Source organism: Sarcophilus harrisii, chromosome X, assembly GCF_902635505.1.
Source record: "Sarcophilus harrisii chromosome X, mSarHar1.11, whole genome shotgun sequence".
In the NCBI taxonomy this organism is placed as follows: domain Eukaryota; kingdom Metazoa; phylum Chordata; class Mammalia; order Dasyuromorphia; family Dasyuridae; genus Sarcophilus; species Sarcophilus harrisii.
Window position 1 is genome coordinate 33,878,690 of NC_045432.1, and position 19,104 is coordinate 33,897,793.

Genomic DNA, 19,104 nt, shown 5'->3' on the forward strand with positions numbered 1-19,104 from the left:
TGGTCTGATTCTGCCTTCTTTATGTCTTCATGTAAGTCTTTTCATATTTCTCTGTATTATTTCTAATTGACACAGTAATAATATTCTGCTTTATCAATACACCACTGTTTATTCAGCCATTCACCAACACTGACTCATGTTATTTATAAGTTTTTGCTATTAAAATGAAGTTTCCATTAATATTTTATATAGATTTCTTTTTTTCCCCAAATCTTTAAAAACCGAAGTTGGAGATAATTTTGTAGCAACGACTTTCTTAGATCTCACACCTCCCTTTTTGGATTCAACATTCAGTGAATATTTTTATATGGTTTCTATAAATATAATGTTATAGAATTTTCAGAAAAGAAAGTCCCATGTCATCACTGGACACTGGGGTGACACAGTTGCAGGAAAGTTCTAATTGTTTTTCTCTTCCCCTTTTTCATCTTGTATTTCTAGATTTGAAAGAGTGAGCTAGAAATAGCCAAAGCAGTCTGTATTAATCTCTTTATCTCCTTCTTACTAGATTTCAAGAACTGGATTTAAGCACTGAAGCTTTCTTTTACTTTGAGTCTACCAAGGAGCAGGAGTGGCTGAACTCTGTGGACAGAGCCTTACACTACAAAGCCAAGTATAAGAAAGTAAGTCCAGTTGAATTTTCATCTTTAGCATGGGATTTATAAACATCCATAACTTGCTGTAATAGGATAGCTGAAACTGAATTTGTTCCAGCCTGGAATAATGCCAAACTGATTCAGTCCATCCAATACCTGGGTAAAAAATGCTCCAAGACTAAAATTGTTCTTAGATAATGTGGTCAGACTTGGATATTTTACTCAGAAGATCACAGAATCCCTAAGATTCTGTGGAAGGGCCCTTCTACAGAGGCCATCAGGTCTAAGGCCCTCCAAATCCAAGGCTCCCCTACAGAGACTTATCAGGTCTTTGAACTTGAACAAGAATTACTGCTAGTGAAGAGGAACTCACTACCTTCTAAGGCAGCCCATTCTACTTTTATCTTTTATGGTTCTATCTTAAAAAAATTTTTTTCTATCAGAATTTTCTCTTCATTTCTCTTTTAAAATGTGTTTTCATTTTTTAAAAATTTAAATTAAGTGCTACTGGAGAAATTTGCAGTTGTAGAATGGCAAGTTTGGAATTGAATTTAGGTTTTCTTTAAAGTATTTTGATCATTATATTACACTATACTCGTTTTCCTTTGTAGTCTTATGTATTTTATTTTATGCTTTTAAAAAGCTTTTTCTGAGAAGGGGGCCCTAGGACGCAAAAAAGGTTTAAATAGTCTGTATTACAGAATTATTTTTTTCATGTGGAGGTTTCTCTTTTTCTCTTTTATCCCCTAGTATTTCCTCAGTGCATTAGGACCTCTTTTTTGTTGACTCATTTCTCAATTCTCTGTTAGTTTCCTGTCAAATGTTCCTTGGGAGGATTTCTTCAGTGCTGTCCCCTTTTTTTGTCAAGGTGATTATATTTTGGGAGATTTCTTGCTTTTCTTGAGGTAATGAAGTATCTTAGGACTTTGATACAACTGCCGACCCAGTCATCTGGCCAGAAGTTCACATTCCACTTTGGATCAGCTAGGATTTTTAGGAATTTTTTTCTTTGATATTGAACAAAAAAAATGTCTCTCTCCAAAACTTTTGTCTATAGCGCTTCCTTTTGGACTTTGGAACCAAGCAGAATAATTCTAATCCACTTATACATGACAGCAATTTAAATACTTGAAAATGGCTTTCATGTACCTTCCCTACTTCCCACCCTCACAACTTGACTTGCTTTTCCAAACTTAATTGTCCTCATTTCAATCAGGTTTCATGGGGCTTGAGCTCAAAGCCCTCTGGCATCTTAGTTGTCCTTGCATCCTAAAATGGAGCCCCCAGAGCTGAATACTGCATTCTATATTAAGTCTAACCAAAGTAGAGTGGTTGCTAAGGTGCCTTCTGGTGCTAAAATCCTATAAACCAATGAGGTATTGGGGGGTGGGGAGAGCATTGCATTAGGGTTCAGAAGTCCAAGGTTCATGTCCCAGCTTTGCTACTTCTTATCAGTTTATCCTTAACCATGAGTCATTTCTCCTTTCTGGGCCTTAGTTTCTTCATCTGTAAAATGAGAAATTGCAAATGCATTCTAGCTTCTTAAATTGGGTTGCAACCTCATAGGGTCTCATAAATGAAAGTGGGAGTTGTAAATTTCTGATTTATTATCATTGTTTGCTTTGTGTATCTATTTTATATACCTGTGGTTATGTAAAAATCTCTCGTTAAAAAGGGGGTCAGGAGTGGAAAGTTTAAGAACTAGATGGCCTTTTCAACTCTTCCTATGTCCTCAAAAGGAGTAGTGAGTGATAGTCTGGCAAAGTGGGGTAGCTTGTTGAACTTTAGAAGATTTGTAGGACAAAGGTCGCTTACTAAGTAAAGCAATAACTTTACTCACTGGTCTTTTACCTTGCTTCTGTGAGAGGCTAGCCCATCTGTAGAAATTTTTCTACTTTTGAAGGTTCCCATTGGGCATCAATTACTTGGAGGTTTTGGTTTATTTAATTTTCATATGTTTTCCTTCTTTCTGACATGTCCCTAAGCTCTCTGTATTTCAACCACATCTGTAGTCCTGTATCTGTAATTAAATGATTAAAGTAATAAGCTTTGTTATATAGCATGGCTCTGCAAAGAGGGGAGGGAGGAATGCTGGAAGACGTTTGGGCAATGTAAAAACAATAATAAAATAATTCAGTAATGAATTTAGTAAACAATAAATTAGTGGATTAAATTTAAATAAGTAATAAACAAAGCAGTAGCATTTATTTTTAAGAAATAAAACAAGATAATAAAAATTAAAAGGATTGGGACATTTCACAGATGGAATGGTTTTGGGGGGAAAATTGAAAATGCAACACAGGCATTTAGAGAGGGCTAGGAAGGCTCATAGTTCTGAAAACTACTTACATGGGGAATGAATGGGTTAACGTGGGAACTATACATATATACACCTTGAAGGGGGTATAGCATCCAAAATCTATAAAGAAATAAGGGGAGAGGGAGTAGGATAAGGTGTGATGGTTATAGAAAGATGTATAGATTTATGGCCATGGAACAAGGGTGTATAAGATTAATGGGAATGGAATAAAGGATAAGGTGGGTTATTGCAAGATAGGTAGAGTTACAGCAGTGGGATAAGGTGTGTAGATTAAATGGATAAGGGATAAAGAGGGAGGGACACAGTTGGGGGAGAAGATAAGAGAGGGATACATGGGTGCGGGGAAGTTAAATAATAGCAAGGCAAGTTAAAGAGTACAATTAAAATAGAAAGAGTTTTAACAGGGATAAGAAATGAGAGATATATACAAAAATAACAATGATCAGGAGTAGAATTTATTAGAAAAAAAGGGTAGTTATCACCAAACTCAGACTTTAAAAAGATTTCAGTCAAGAGAAATCTACATTATATGTCCACCATGTTAATATTGTTTTAGATATACACATATGTACATGTATATGTGTGGGTGTGTATACGTACACACACATATACATACATACGTAAGTATATCCATGTTTAACTGTAGCTTCCTTGCAGAAGGTGGGAAAGAGGAAAGGGGAAAAAAATAAAGTAAAAATACATATTAGAGAACAAAAGGAAACCTACAAGGAAGTAAAGAAAAGATAGACAGTCATGAATATAATTTCTTCCATTATGTATGCTTTCTTGAAGTGGAAATTTATCGTCATATTTCAAATATTCTGATGTTCTGCTGGGCACAGGATAATTTTTTTTCTTTGTTTTTTGTTACATTGCATTTAAATTTTAAATAAATACATTTAAAAAGAAAGGAACTATAAAAATGGTACAGTAAAAAAAAAAAAAAAAAAAAGAGTTTTGGCCAGGAGAAGATCAGTCTCTTTTCAGTATTGCTCTACTTGAATTTCACTCTAACTCTTTACTCTTTGTTCTTTCATCTGTGAGGCTGGATCTCCCTCTGTATTGGATGCTCTTCATGAGCTACTATCTTGTCCCCTCAAAAAAACAAAAACAAACAAAAAAACCAAATTAACCCAAATGCTTGTCCTCAGGAGGTTGACATAAATGAACCTCCTGTGCTTGACAGCTCTCTAGCTTGGTGCAGGCCTTGCCCAAGCTTGCAGTCCTTTGATGTAACTTTCAGAAGCCATGGGGCACTTGAGAAAGAAACATTTTGTTTTCTCCAGGTGTTTACATTCTCATTTTCTAGTGGACTCTTTTTAAAAATTCTTAATAGTTTTTTATTTGGATTTCCAAACACATGCAAACATAGTTTTCAACTTTTGTAAAATCTTGTGTTCCAAATTTTTTCTTCTTCCCATAAACAACAAGCAGTCCAATATAGGTTAAACATGTTCAATTCTTCTAAACATATTACCATATTTGTCATGCTACACAAGAAAAATGAGATCAAAAGGTGGGGGGAAAAACAACAAAAAAGTGAAACTGCTCTGCTTTGATCCACATTCAATCTCTATAAGTTCTCTCTCTAGATGTAGATGGCTCTTCCCATCACAAGTCTATTGGAATTGAATCACCCCTCAGTGGACTCTTTTTATTTGTTTTTATCCATTTTCAAAATTTTGTTTACTTAATATCTTTTCCCAGTTAAGATTCAAAACATTTTTTAACGTTTTTAAAGTTTTTGAGTTCTTGGTTCTCTTTCTTATCCTCACCCACAATTAAGTAACCACATGTGAAGTTGTGCAAAACATTTTCATAAAAGTCAAGTTATGAAAGAAAATATAGCTCTTTTACCCTACTGAAAATAAAAACTGAAGAAAAATTAAGTTAAAAGAAAAAGAGAGAATGCTTCAATCTGTATTCAGATACAATTGATTCCTCTGGTTATGGATGAGATTTTTTATAAGTCTTTCAGAGCAGTCAAGGATAATTGTACTCTTTACAATAGGAAAATCATTTACAGCTGGTCATCCCAGAACCCAATGTTTTTCAGAGTTCAGGTTTTGGAATCAGCTTCTTGATAAAATTTACTTTGAAATATTATAGATATTGGAAATAGGCAGTATGGTGTTGTAATTCTCAAGTCTTAGTAAGAATTATGATTGTATTTGCTCAAGTCTCAAGTACTTAGCTGGCTCTTTATTATTCTGGGCAAGTTAACTTCTGACTTTCAATTTCCTTATACTTGAGAATAGAAGTATATAGACACAGAATAGAAGTAGATAGAAGGACTTACCTGGAAGTCAGAAAGACCCAGCTCTTCTCATCTGTAAATGAAATGCTGAGCTCTAAATCTTATGGTCTTGGCATAAGCCTTCCTTCTAACATACTATAGTTAAGTGACCTCAAACAAGTGACTATTGCTTAATTCCCAAGACCAGATGTTAGAGTTGGGTGACTGATCTGCATCAGTGAAGGGGTTTTCCTTACTACAGGGCATATATTCTTTACTTTGCAGAGTTGTTGGGAAGAGAGTGTTTTGTAGATTTTAAAGTGCTCTATATATTTCAAGTAATCTTAACCGTCAATATTTCTGCTAATCTCTCAAATATTCCTTTCCATTCTTAGGTTCAGTTGGTCCGCTTGGTTGGGATGATGCTACTTATATTTGCCAAAAAGGACCAGTGTAAATTTCTCCATGATATTGTGACAGAAACTGTGGGAACAGGACTCATGGGAAAAATGGTAAGTTGCGTCAAGTTGTGTTTATGTGAAATACCTTGGCTCTCTTGGTTTTTGTGACAATTGTCCATCATTGCTCTTCTCACCAGGGTAACAAAGGAGCTGTTGCCGTGAGATTTTTGTTCCACAACACTACATTTTGCATTGTTAATTCCCATCTGGCTGCCCATGTGGAAGACTTTGAACGTCGAAATCAGGATTATAAAGACATCTGTTCCCGAATGTCTTTCTTTGTCCCAAATCAGGGCCATCTAAACATCATGAAGCATGAGTGAGTACCTAGCTGTTCTTTAGCTTTCCAGGGGCATGATGGGATCATTTGGAAAGGTTGCTATAAAGGATAAGGTCTTATCATTTGACAAAAATGGATCAGGAGAAGAAGGAAATCTCTTAAGAGTAGTGGTCTCCTAGAATCATAGGCTTAGATCTGGAAATCTTAGATCTTACAGGTTACAGAATTATAAATCTAAAGTTAAAAGGGCCAAGATTTGAACTCAGAGGCCTTGACCCTGTTTCTAGTACTTTTTACAGAGTTTTGGGATTGTTACAAGGGTTTTTTATGTTTGTTGGTCATGGGAACTCAGGGTCTGTTGGCAGGCATCATGGGGGGATTTTGTTCCAGGAATGAGGGAACAGTGAAATCTTAGTGGTGGGCATTTAAAATGGATAGAAATTGATCATTTTGAAAGGCTATGAACTAAATATTGGAGGATTTTTTAACTGTTGGAGTAGAGGGAAGGAAATGTGAAGCATTAGTATAGTTGAGGGCATAGGTGAAGATTAGTGATAGACAGAAGTCAATTGAAAGTGGATTGTCAGTGGAACAATTAGAAAATGAGTGATTGTGTGTGACTGATTTCTAATTGAGAGAATTGGGAACTGTGAGGTGAGTTGAGCAGCCAACTAAGCTGTCAGATGAGCTCAGAGATCTGGGAATATCAGGATCAACATCACATGAAATAGGGGGTGGTGAAATGGACACATCACCAGCCCTGGAGCCAGGAGGACCTGAGTTCAATTCCAGATACAGACACTTGACACTTAAGGGTTGAGTGACCCTGGATAAGTTACTGAAACCTGATTGCCTTGCTAAAAAACAATGTAGATGTAGTGAAATGCAGAAGGGGGTAATGGTAGCTAAGAATAATGATTATATTTGCTCATATCCAGACTGAACCATTGATGAGAATTTAGAGTCCTTTGATTTGCTCTAGATTCTGCCCATTTGAAAATACAACTTTGATCAGCAAAATGTTCCTTCATACTGTGTGGTAGTGGGCAAATCAGTTGGGGTCTCTGGGCCTTAGTTATCACAGCTCTAAATTAAGGACCAAATGATTTCAGAGGTTCCTTCCACCTATTAGGTTATCCTAAATAACCACTTGGAGGTAAAACTTGAGTCAGACAATTGATGACCAAAAGTCCTCAGGCTCCTTAACATTCACGTACAGATAGTTTCAGGTGCCCCATGGGACTCCAATCATAGCAGCCCATTTGGGGATTTATTGTGAAGGTCTAGAGTCCTCAGTCCACATAGCATGACAGACTACTATCTCCCATGCCAGAAGTGTGACACCCAACTAGAATGTGCCAATGAAAGTCACGGCCCTTGAGCTAAGTTGGGCCTTGGGAATGGGTGTCCTCACCCCTGTGAGCCCTGACACTGCTTGTTCTGCTGAAGGGAAAGGGAAAGCTCTTACAGCAAACTCTAGTTTTCTCTCTCCTGAGGGCCCGGCAAAAGTCTGAAATGGTTCAAGAAATCTCTCATATTTTAGACTTCTCCCTCCTTGGAGTCTGAATCTCCTGCACTTCTGGATTTTTTGCCTCATCAGATTTGTATGGGAGAGAGGGAGTTATGGGTGTGGATTTTTATTTCTGGAGGGATTTGCAAGGCAGAGCCCCTCTAGCTGTGGGCCAAAAGATGCTAGATGAATCATGTCATATCAGCATCCTCCCCTCCTTCCATTAGTGCCTTCAGGGAGATGTTTTGGCTGAAGTGTACTCAGTCTGCCTGAGTTTGGCTGTTCATTCTTGTGTCTGTCTTTCCCTTCAGCGTCGTCATTTGGTTGGGAGATTTGAACTACAGACTCTGCATGCCTGATGCCAATGAAGTGAAAATGCTAATTCACAGAAATGAACTTCAGAAGCTCTTGAAGCTGGACCAGGTGAGATAATGGGCCCCATTTGCATTCCATAACTGTTCTCTGAGATCAACTTTAGGGTGGCAGAGAAGAGAGTGACTAATTAGGGAAGGGCCTGGTGACTTTCCAAGCTGGGAAAGTGAGTGGAGGGCCTGTTTTGGGAGTCCTGGACTTGGGAAGAGTATGTGTAATCATTGTGAAAACAGCTGTGTGTCCAGTCATTCAGCACATATGGATTGTGGCTCCACCCCCGGCTTTCTGCTAACACATAGATGCTGGGAAAGTACGTATTAAGCATTAGATAACATTTCTCATCTCAAGGAATTTCTATTCTAACAGGTCAGACAGATACAAGAGAAATTAGACAAGTGATGGGCCAGAGGATGGGGAGGGCTGATTGGGAAGAGCTTTATGGAAGAGGCCAGACTTGAGGGTAGATTTAATTGGGAAGAGCTTTATGGAAGAGGCCAGACTTGAGGCTAGATTTAAAGGAGGAGGAGAGGTGTGGTTGGACTGTGGGAGGAGGTAGGACTGTTCCATGATGATTTAGCAGGCTGAGAAAGTGGGAGGGAAGAGCCAAGTGTGATGATTGGTGGGAAGTACAGGAGGACAGTTTGCCTAGGCCAAATGATGGAGGCTGTGCTGTGGGAAATGAGACAAGCCTGGTGTGTGTGGGGGGGATGGGGGGAGTAGCGGTGGAGAGATATAAAGACTTTGAAACCGATGTTGAAATTTCTCTGTAAAAGACAATGTTAGGGGAGCTTGACAGTTATTCTTTTTTCCCCTCCACTGGCAATAAATTTGTTTTCAAGTCCTACATGTAACTTGAGGATTTCTCAGTGAGGTGATTCCTTGTAAAAAGGTACTGAGCACAGTGCCTGGCATATAGTGGATACTATATTTAATCTCCTTTCTCTTAGAGCAGGAGCACACACTTGGAAATTCCCAGAATGGTCTTGTGGGCAGGAACAAGCCTAAGAGTCAGGAGATCTGGCTTTGGAGCTGAGCTTGGCCTTAGCTTGTTGGGAAGCTTTGAGCATGTCACTTAATTCAGTTTACCCAAATATTTATTAAGTGCTCCTTCTGTGCTGTGAGCCAGGGATCCCAAATTACAAACTAGTCCCTGTTATGAGGGTACTTCCATTTTGGGAGGTGAAGCCCCAAGCAAGCAGATAGTTTGAGGATAGAGAGAGAGAGCTTGGTCTTATCAGAAGTTAACTAAGGGTTCTAAGAATTAAGGAGCAAGTCCACTCCAGGCATGGGGAAGAGACTACAAAGCTAGAGAGGCAAGAGACGAAGTGCCAAATTTAGTAAAAAGCAAGCAGGCTAATTTTTGATTGAAAGCTAGACTATGTCGGTAATAAGCCTGGAAAAGGGGAATTGGAGCCACATTATGAAGGAATGAGGAGTGAATGCCACTATCAGGAGTTTTATGTTTTATCCTAAAGGGAATAGTGAGCCATCTAAGTTTCCTGCACAGGGATATAACATACTGAAACCTGTGGTGTAGGAAAATTATTTTGTTAGCTGTGTGAAGGATGCCCTGGATAGGGGAGGGATGTGAGGCATAGAGAATAACTAGGATGCTCTTGTGATAGTCCATTAGTGATGGGAACCCCAAATTAAGGGGGTGGCTATGAGCATAGAAAGAAGGAACAGTTAGTTTCAGAGATAAAACTGACAAGATTTGGCAGCTGATTCGATAAGAGGGTGAGGGACCAAAAAAAGTCCAGGACTGTGCCAAAGCTGTGAACCTGGTGACTGAGAGAATAGTGGTGCCCTTAACAGAAATGGGGACCTTTGGAGAAGGGATGGTTTTAAGGGGGGGAGAGACCATGACATGTCCATTTTGGATGTGTTGCTTTTTGAAGGTACCACTGATATGACTTCCAAGGGAGTTGCTGACAGGAATAGAGTTCAGAGGAAGGACTAAGACTGCAGCTATCAGTTTGAGAGGAGTCAGTGGGATTTCTGAGAAGACAACTCAGATTAGAGCCTTGAGGGACCAGAAGCTTAAGAGAACAGACAGAAAGCAATGTCACTGAAATTTAGTGGAGGGTATTGTCAGGTGCTCCCGAAAGGGAAAGAAAGCACGTGAAGAAGGGAAGCCAGTAAACGTGGGAGGGTTAGAAGGCAGATGGCAAGGGGCTGAAAAGTGAAGCAGTGTGAATGTCTACTGCAGGCGAATGTTTCTAGAATTTGGGCTATGAAAGGGAGGGGAGACATAGGTTGATAGCTTGAAGAGGTTTTGTTAAGGATGGGAAAAGGCCTGAGCAGGTTTGAGGATAATTGGGAAGAAGTTAACTCGTAAGGAAACGTTGAAAATGAGAAATAGGAGATTATCGATGGGCCAATCCTGGATGAGGAGGAGGAGGAAGGGCTCAAACGTAGAAGTAGAAGCCTTGGACTTGGTGAGTAGAAGGGATACCTCTTTCTGAGCTATGAGAGCAAAGAAGAATAAGAATGGGGGACAGCGCAGAGCACTTTTAAGGCATGTGAAGAAGGTGGAACTTGTGACAGATGATCGTAATTTTTTCTTTTTATTCAGTAAATTGGAGTTTAGGGTTTTTGCTGGAGTGAAGTAGTGTTAAAAGGTTTAGCGAAGTCAATGTGGGGCTCGATCAATGAGGGAAGAATAACTTGGCGGGGGCGGGGGGGGCTAGCAGACTCCAGTTGTTATTATTGTGGTGTCATTTCAGTTGTATCCAACTGCTTGTTATCCCAGTTGAGGTTTTCTTCACAAAGAGACTGCAGTGGTCTGCCATCCTTCTCCAGTTCATTTTAAAGATGAGGAATCTGAGGCAAATGGAGTTAAGGGACTTGTCCAAGGTCATATCACTAGTCGTTGTGTGAGGCCAGATTTAATTCAGTCTTCCTTACTCCAGGCCCAGTGTTCCATCCACTGCAGTGCCACCTGCCGGCCCAGTAGGGGGATCAGACAACATAAATTTATAGCATTTCCAGTATCAGTGTTCAGTAGTACCTGAATAGGAGTGGAAAAGGTGAGTGGGAGTGGTGATAATCAGGCTTGAGGTTGAGGGAAGTGTGAAGAGTAGGTATTTAAGGTGCCATACACAGGGTAGAACTAAGTTAGTTGTCTATCAACAGGATTGGGACTGCAAAGGAAGCAGTCAGGCCAGACTTGTGCCTAGAAATTGGTGAGCAATGTAAGCTTATTATAAGTAGGGATTATTCCATTCTGTGTACCTCTATCCCCAGAGCTTAGAAAGTCAACAAGGCTATGTGCCAGGCACTGTGCTGAGCACCAGGGCTACAAAGAAAGGCAAAAACACAACCTTTTTTCAGTCATATTTTATTTTTCCAAATACATGTCAAGATAGTTTTCAGCATTCGTTTTTGTAAGGCTTTGTGTTCCAAGTTTTTCTCCTCTCCATTGCTTCCCCTCCCAAAGACAGCAAGTAATCTGATATAGAAAACAGTCTCTTTTTCAAGGAGCTCACAGTCTAATGGAGGAGACAGTGTTGTAGGCACCTGTGTACACACAAGCTCCATGGAGGAAATATTGAGGATAGTCAGTAGTGGGGAAAGCACAATTCAGATGGGGGAAAGGCTTTGTGCAGAAGGTGAGACTTCAGTTGAAAGCTGAAGGGAAAGTGGAGATGAGGAAGGTTTCTTGAAGAAGGTGGGATTTGGGTTAGACTGGCAGGAAACCAGACCAAAGAGACAAGGGAGGGAAAGTATTTCAGTCAGAGAAAGTAGCCAGTGAAAAAGTCTGGGGTAGGGAGATGTTGGAAGAAGAACCAGGGAGACCATTGTCTCCACATCATAGATTATGCACAGGGAAGCGAGGGTGTGAGAAGACTATGAAGGGGTCGAAGTTAGGAAGTTATTGAAAGGAATTTATGTGGTATGAAGGGATTGAAAAGACATAAGATTTTGTATTTGATCCCGAAGGGGTGATAGGATACTTTATTAAGTAGGAAGGTGACATGGTTAGACCTGTGCTTTAGGAAGATCATTTTTGGCAGCTAAGTGGAGGATGGACTGGAAGAGGGAGGAGGGATACTAACCCAAAAGGTATGGAACTAGTCCAGGAGCAAGGTAATGAGGGCCTGTCCTGGGTGCTAACAGTGTCAGAGGAGAGAAGCAGAGTGGAGAGGACCTAGGTCATCAGCTTGGGGGTGATTTGAAGGACGGGAGGAGGATTTGAGGGAAAAGATAATGAGCTCAGTTTTAGACGTGTTGAGACTGCTTAGGGGACATCCATTACGAGATGGCGGGTAGGTAGTTGGAGGCGAAACACTTGAAGTCAGGAGACAGGTTAGGGCTGCAGAAATAGATCTCAATCATTTACATAGAGATGATAATTGAATCCATGGGAATTGATGAGACATGGGATGAGAAGGTGGTATAGAGGGAGAAGAGAATCAGGTCAAGGACAGACCTTTGGGACACCCACAAACTGAAGAGCCAATAAAGGAGACTGAGGAGAAGTTGGACAGGTAGGAGAACTAGTAAAAAAGCAGTATCATGAAAACGTAAAGAGAAGGGAGTATCCAGAAGAAGAGACCCGGCAGAGAGGTCAAGAAGGATGAGGACTGACTGGAAAAAGGCCATTTGATGTGGCAATTAGAAGATCATCGGTAACTTTGGCGAAAGCAGTTTCAGTTCAATGTTGAGGTAAGAAGCCAGACCACAGAATGTTAAGAAGAAAAAGAGAGAAGAGGAAGTAGAGGCATTAATGGTAAGATGAAGGATGATAATAGCCATGGACAGATCAACTGGAAAGACTTTTTGTTATCAGGAGGGAAGTGGCTAGGAGGCGGGAGGAAATTGAAGAATTAGGGGGAGTGTGGAGATGATGAGGGAGGGGTGAAGGAGAAGTTGGGGGAAAATTTCTGAGTGACATGAGATGAGGAGGGGAGAAGAGGGAGCTGTCAGTGAACAGCATCACAGATTTTCACTGAAGTTAAGAGATAGCATTCTCAGCTGAGAAGCACATAGCAAAAACTTAATGAATACTTGTTGTTGTTGGTTAGATAGATTTAAGAAGTTTGGAGGGAAAGCTCTAAAATGATTTGGACTAGATTAGGGCTTCTTAAAGTTTTCCACCCGTGACCCTTTTTCTCCTGAGAAATTTTTAAGTGATTCTGGGCACATAGATAAGCAAAGTAGAAATACAAACCAAACATTTACTGATAGCATGTCATAATTTCGCAACCCCCATATTCATTTGTGAAACCCAACATGGGGTCACAAACTACAGTTTAAGAAGTTGGGAGCTAGATTATCCCTTATTGTCTACAAGTCCCTTGTAGGCTCCAACATTCTCTGAATCCCAGTCCTTAAAAGTTCAAAGACTTACTTTGTGAATTTCTACCCTCACTTCTGTATTAAGGTTAATTTTAGGACTGATTATCTGTTTCCCCCATCTTTTCTTTTTCTTTTCTGCTACTCAGCTCATCTTTTAGCTATTTTGCTCTCCTAAGCAATAGTTTTGCTACTTGTATATCACTATGGTAAAAATAATTGATTAAGGAAGAACTGAAAAATTCAACCCCGTCCCTAGTGGTAAAAATTATTGGTAGAAGCTAGAGATTTCGCTTTTCCATTTTATCCTTGACCCCCATTAGTTCAGAGGGATGGCTGGATGCTACTAATGAGCCTCTTACTTGTTATGAAATGGGTGCTTTAGAAGTGCTCAGAGGAGCTGTTGGTTCCTAAGATGGAAAACTAATTGTCTTTCTTTCAAAGAGCTTTGGGGGCTATAGAAATGGGTATTTAGAAACTAGGAAAGGGTGGTGATTAACTTGATGACAGTGTATACTAAGATGCTTTTTTCCTTCTCTAGCTAAACATTCAACGTTCTCACAAGAAGGCATTTGCTGACTTTACAGAAGGGGAAATTGGATTCATGCCCACCTACAAGTTTGACCCAAAAACAGACAGATGGGATTCCAGGTAAAGCAGGAGCCACCTCCTAGAAACTTAAGGCCTGATGAAATGTGCCTTTGAAACATCCTAAATCCCTCTGTGGAGTGTCAGTGATAAAAAGAACAATATAATATAATATCCGAGAAGTTTTTGTTGGGGTGGAATTAAGTTCTGGTGATAAATAATAGGTATCTGCAAGGACAGACACCATTATTTCTGTTGGTGACATTGGGAAAGCCAAATTCATGCCGACAGTCCCTTCTCATATTTTAATATCACCAAAGATGTGCTTAGATTTGCTGCCTTCTTATTCATCCACTACCACCACTACTCCTCCTACTGCTCTGGATCTTTCTTCTCAACTGCTTCTCTGATAAAGAATTATTATTTTGAGGGTTGTGGGAGTATCAGAGTGAGGAAGGAGTGATAGCTGTGAGGATCCCAGAAGAGTGAAGGGGCGAGGTGATCAAAAAGCAATGGAACCTTCCTTGGGAACCTCTGATCTTTTAATCCTTGCCCCTCAAGATTTTGTTCCCTCTTTAGGCAAGTTCCTGCCACCTCTTTGTTGGCTTCTTCCTAAGCCCTTGCTGTTCACCTTTTCCTATCTGGCTGAATGCAGAATTCTCAGGTAGAAGCGATGGGGCAGGCACCAGGCATGCTTGGCTGTCTTAGATGGGGATTGGTGTGATGCTTCTGTCACTAGCATTGAACTATACAGATGCAAACCAACACCCCTGAGGCGATTTGGAAAGATCTTGTCTTTGCATTTTGGTCTATAGCCACCTTCTGCATGGGGCAAAGGTTTCCCTGTTTTCTCAGCAGATTATTGAACTGGGTCTCTTCACTGGCCTCCTAATACACTGTGAGCAGTTATATGTTCTTATATTTGTTTTAACAACTCTAAATTTGAATTTGATTATGAGAAGACAAAAGTCATAATTTCATGAAAACTGAGAAGTTTTATATCCAAAATTTGAAGACAGTGAGCCTGAAGTTTAGGGGCAGGTAAATCCCTTTTATTAAGAATGGTGTTGTCCAGGCTTCCCATTCTAGGGAAAGTGATTGGAGGCATGATTAGTTGGCCGGGATGGATAGCTCCCTTCCGTTCTGCTGCTATCATAGTCCATGTAAAACAAGGGAGGGCTAGGGTTGTACTCAAGGTCACTCTTGTGACTTCCCACAACAGAGAAAAGGGACTTCAGGTCAGATTTACCATTGGACTCACCCAACTTGGTGTTGATGAGCTCATTCCTTTATTGCAGTGGGAAATGTCGTACTCCTGCATGGTGTGACCGAATCCTCTGGAGAGGGAGTAACATTAATCAGGTGCGCTACTGGAGTCACATGGAGCTCAAAACCAGTGACCACAAACCTGTCAGTTCTGTCTTCCTCATTGGGGTAAGTGCATTTTTGTTGGGTTTTTTACACCAAGCATTTATGAAGTGTCTTCCTTTGTTTCAAGAGCATTAAACGGGAAGTAATTCACTCAAAGACAAATGGGATCCCCAGTCAAACAATCAGTTTCAGGATTAAACTCTTTCCTTTTCTCTGGACCTCAGTTTCTTTCTGTTCTGAAAAATGATGAGGGTTGAACTAAGTCAAGGGTCCTTGAAGTTGTTCTCTTGAATATTTTGATCAACATATTTCAATATAATTGGTTTTCTTTGTAATAACCACATGTTGTTTGTTTTATGCATTTACAAACATGATTCTGAGAAGGGATCCGTAGGTCTTACCAGACTGACCAAAGGATTCAGGACACTAAAAAAAGCTTAAAAACCTTTGAATGGGCTGAGCTCTTTTAGCTAAGTCCTATGACCCTATGACTTTCATGAAGCAGGGCTCCTGTTGTCCCCAACTTGGGAATAGTTCAGTCAGCAGTAGTGTCAGTCAACAACATTTCAGCACCTTTAAAGGGCATCGAACAGCCATGAAACATGCCAGCTAGCCAAACAACCCTGCCTTGGCCATAGGGTTCTTTCTAGGCTGTCGAGATCCTCCCAGGGATGTGGGCCTAATGGGAAGACCCAGTTCTGTGCTTGTACGGGAGTCCCCCAGTGGGATGGGTCATATAGAGATGGGGAGGCAATATTTTTACCTTCTGTGTAGTGAAGGTACAATTTATGAAGCACTTTTGTGGATGTTATACTGTTTGATTTTCACAGCTTTGTGAAGTAGGCAGGAGATAGAAGGAAATGAAGAAACTTGAGGCCCAAGGTCATATGACCACCCTGTGGTTGAGCTGGGGCCCAAACTCAGCTATATACTTTTTTTTTTAGTTTAATAGCCTTTTATTTACAGTTTATATGTATGGGTAACTTTACAGCATTAACAATTGCCAAACCTCTTGTTCCAATTTTTCCCCTCTTGCCCCCCACCCCCTCCCCCAGATGGCAGGATGACCAGTAGATGTAAATATATTAAAATATAAATTAGATACACAATAAGTATACATGACCAAACCGTTACTTTGCTGTACAAAAATATAGGGATTGGGAATTCAATGTAATGGTTTTTAGTCATCACCCAGAGTTCTTTCTCTGGGCGTATCAGCTATATACTTATAACAGTGGTGCTGTTATAAGCAGGCCATATGGCCCTGGAAATGTGAGCTCAATCCTAGAGAAAAAAGGATATGCATAGAAATGGAGCTGAACAAAGGTCTTGGACCTCTGCTGCCTTCTTTTCAGGCTGGTTTGGCTCTGGGTTAGGTTAAGGATGTGACTTGGGAGAAATGCACAGGTGAAGGGTCCTGTACCAATCCAAGTCTACAGAACCAACCTTGATTGGATCTGACCATAGCCTGGGCCAAGATTAGGATTTGGGATATTATTGAGGCGGGAAGTAATGGGAAATCTCCTCAGAGGAGAACGCTGACCTTCCGGATCCTAACACTCCAAAGTGTGGTGCCTTCAGTGCGTTGCATGTGTCCAAATGGCCTCCCACAAGTTAGGTTGGGGTTCAGAATGTTCTTCTCTTACCTCTTGATATGCAGAAAATGATGAAGGACAGCACACCAGAATCCTTTGTATGTTTGTAATGGTTTAAGGTACCCCAACCTTTTTAAATAAGAAGCTCTTTGGGGTTTTGGTTTCCTTTCTTAGATGAGAAAACTATGAAAGACAAATCATTTGCTTTTCAAATTAAGGACAGTTATATAAAGCTTTAAAGTATTTTTTGATCTTGTACTTTTGGCATTGGAAAAGGGAGCCTTCCAGCCCAAGAAAGATGGAGGAAGTGGCATCAAAGAGAAAGGAAAAACAAAAGCAACAGGGAAGAGACCATCATATCTTACCTATCCAGCCCAGGGCCCCGCTCCTGTTTCATGCTCTTTTTTTTTTTTTCCCTCTGGGCCTACTTTTAATCCCATGATTTTTAACTCTAGCAGAGAAAGTTGGTCACTCAGCAGTCATCTCTCCTTCTTACAATTTTTAAGGTTTAAAAACTTTGATCACAACTGTTTAGGGAGATAACTAGTACATGTGTTATTCCCATTTCAGAGATGAGGGAACAGGCTCATGCAATTGAGTTATTTCCTCAGCTGTTTATATGTTGGAGCTAGGAGTTAGACCCAGTTCTCCTGATTACAATCTTGATCTTCTGAAGATAAAACCTTGGGCATATTAATTCTTATGTTCTCCCAAAGGCCAGAGCACTGGGCTGGAAGAACATTTGACCCCCTTGTGGTATTTGTGCCCTTGCATAATAAATATTCTGTAGCTGTTTTCTACTCCTTGGTGTCTTTTAAAGAGTTTCATTACTGTTTTTCTAGTTGTTAGTCCTAATTCCAAATTTCTCACCTGTCAAACCGTGCAGACTTCACTTTGTTAACCATCTAGGTTTTTTTATAATAGCTTTTTATTTTTGGCAATATATGCAAAGATAGTTTTCAACATTTGTCCTTGCAAAACTCAGTGTTCCAAATTCTTCTTCTCCCCTCCCCTAGATAGCAAGCAATCCAATATAGATTAAACACGGGCAAGTTCTTCTAAACCTATTTCTACATTTATCATGCTGCACAAGAAAAATCAGATCAAAAGGGGGAAAAAAACCAAGCAAACAACCAACAGTAAATAACCATCCAGTTTTTGAAAAGTGCCTGATTTCCCTTCAGTAGGCTCTTTGAATTTGCCAGTCAGTTCTGGGTGGTGGTTTGTTTGGGTAAGGAAAAGAAGTTTGTTTTTTTAATACCTCACACTTTTGATAGAAATATGTTAGGCTATTAATATGGTGTTTTAAAATAGACTTTAGGCCTCTTGTGAGATAGTGACTGAATATTTCACCTTAATACTTATTTCTTAACTAACACCTTACCTGTATTTTGCCATATTCTCTTTTTTCTGAAGTGGAATAAGTGAGGAAATTCTTTTTTTCTCCCCTACCTGGATGTTGAATTTAGTAGTGCTCTGATTCCTTCTACCATAGTTCACTCTGAGTGAACTACTCAGAGTTCACTGAGTAACATTTCCATCTGAGAGATTCTAGACTGTTACTGCAGAAGACTTAAAATGATGGATTTTGGGGGTGTTAAAGAAAGAAAGAAGAAGAAATTATGCATTTTCGTATCTGTAGAGATGAAGTCAAGTAGAGAAAGAAGGGATGCCCAAGAGATAATTGGTAGCAGAGAACTAGTTGTAGGACAGTGAAAATTAACCCAAGAGTTGAAGGTTTCCCCAGCCCCTCCTCTAAGCACTTTCAGTTCATTAGTAAGGATTCCAGTAGCAATTAGAAGCTCCGAGTCCTAGACCACCCAAGGAGCTATGTGCTTTCAGGAACATCCCTTAACTTTTCTGTGGTTATTTCTTTATAAAATCAGTGCAATGTTCCTTTATGAGGTGCTCTTATTAAAATGCTTCTTCAGTACTTTAAAGCTGCATGATTTCATCCCCCCACTGATGCAGATGGCACCCCCTCAGTAGCTTCATTGGTTTTCCAGAAATTCTGTGACCTGAGCCTAGAGCTCAGTGAAGTTGGACTTAATGCATTATTACATGATGGGTCCTAGTGAAGAAACATATTACAGTCATGGCTTGTTGAAATTAAAATCTCCTAACACTTAACAGATATGTCTAGAAATAATATTACTTGTAAAATTCAATTTCATAAGCATTTATGAAGCGCCTACTATGTACCACGCACAAAAACCAAACGTCTTTTGTCCTCAGGTAACTTATATTGAGGGTACAGCCTCTATACAGCTGAGGAAATACAAAATAATATTTAGGGCTGGGAAGAGGCAAGAAAGGCCTTGGGTAGGAGGTACGACCTGAGCTGAAACTTGAAGGGGCATTCTTAGAGTCAGAGGTGAAGAGAATGTTGTGGCCTGTGCTGAGGTACCAAGTTGAGAGAAACAGTGCAGAGTTTGGGGTAGGCCACTTTGGCAGACTTAGCTCCACTTCTATAAAGT

General features: G+C 40.0%; 1 protein-coding gene across 2 annotated transcripts in view; it reads left to right on the forward strand.

Moving 5' to 3' along the window:
• Positions 1 to 19,104, forward strand: part of OCRL (OCRL inositol polyphosphate-5-phosphatase) — a 60,866-nt gene that overhangs the window by 26,807 nt on the left and 14,955 nt on the right. For both annotated transcript variants that reach the window (XM_031944986.1, XM_031944987.1), the window contains exons 9-14: positions 509 to 623; positions 5,548 to 5,664; positions 5,751 to 5,932; positions 7,715 to 7,826; positions 13,615 to 13,724; positions 14,960 to 15,095. In XM_031944986.1, coding sequence (XP_031800846.1) covers positions 509 to 623; positions 5,548 to 5,664; positions 5,751 to 5,932; positions 7,715 to 7,826; positions 13,615 to 13,724; positions 14,960 to 15,095 — 772 coding nt within the window. The remainder of the gene's footprint in view (positions 1 to 508; positions 624 to 5,547; positions 5,665 to 5,750; positions 5,933 to 7,714; positions 7,827 to 13,614; positions 13,725 to 14,959; positions 15,096 to 19,104) is intronic.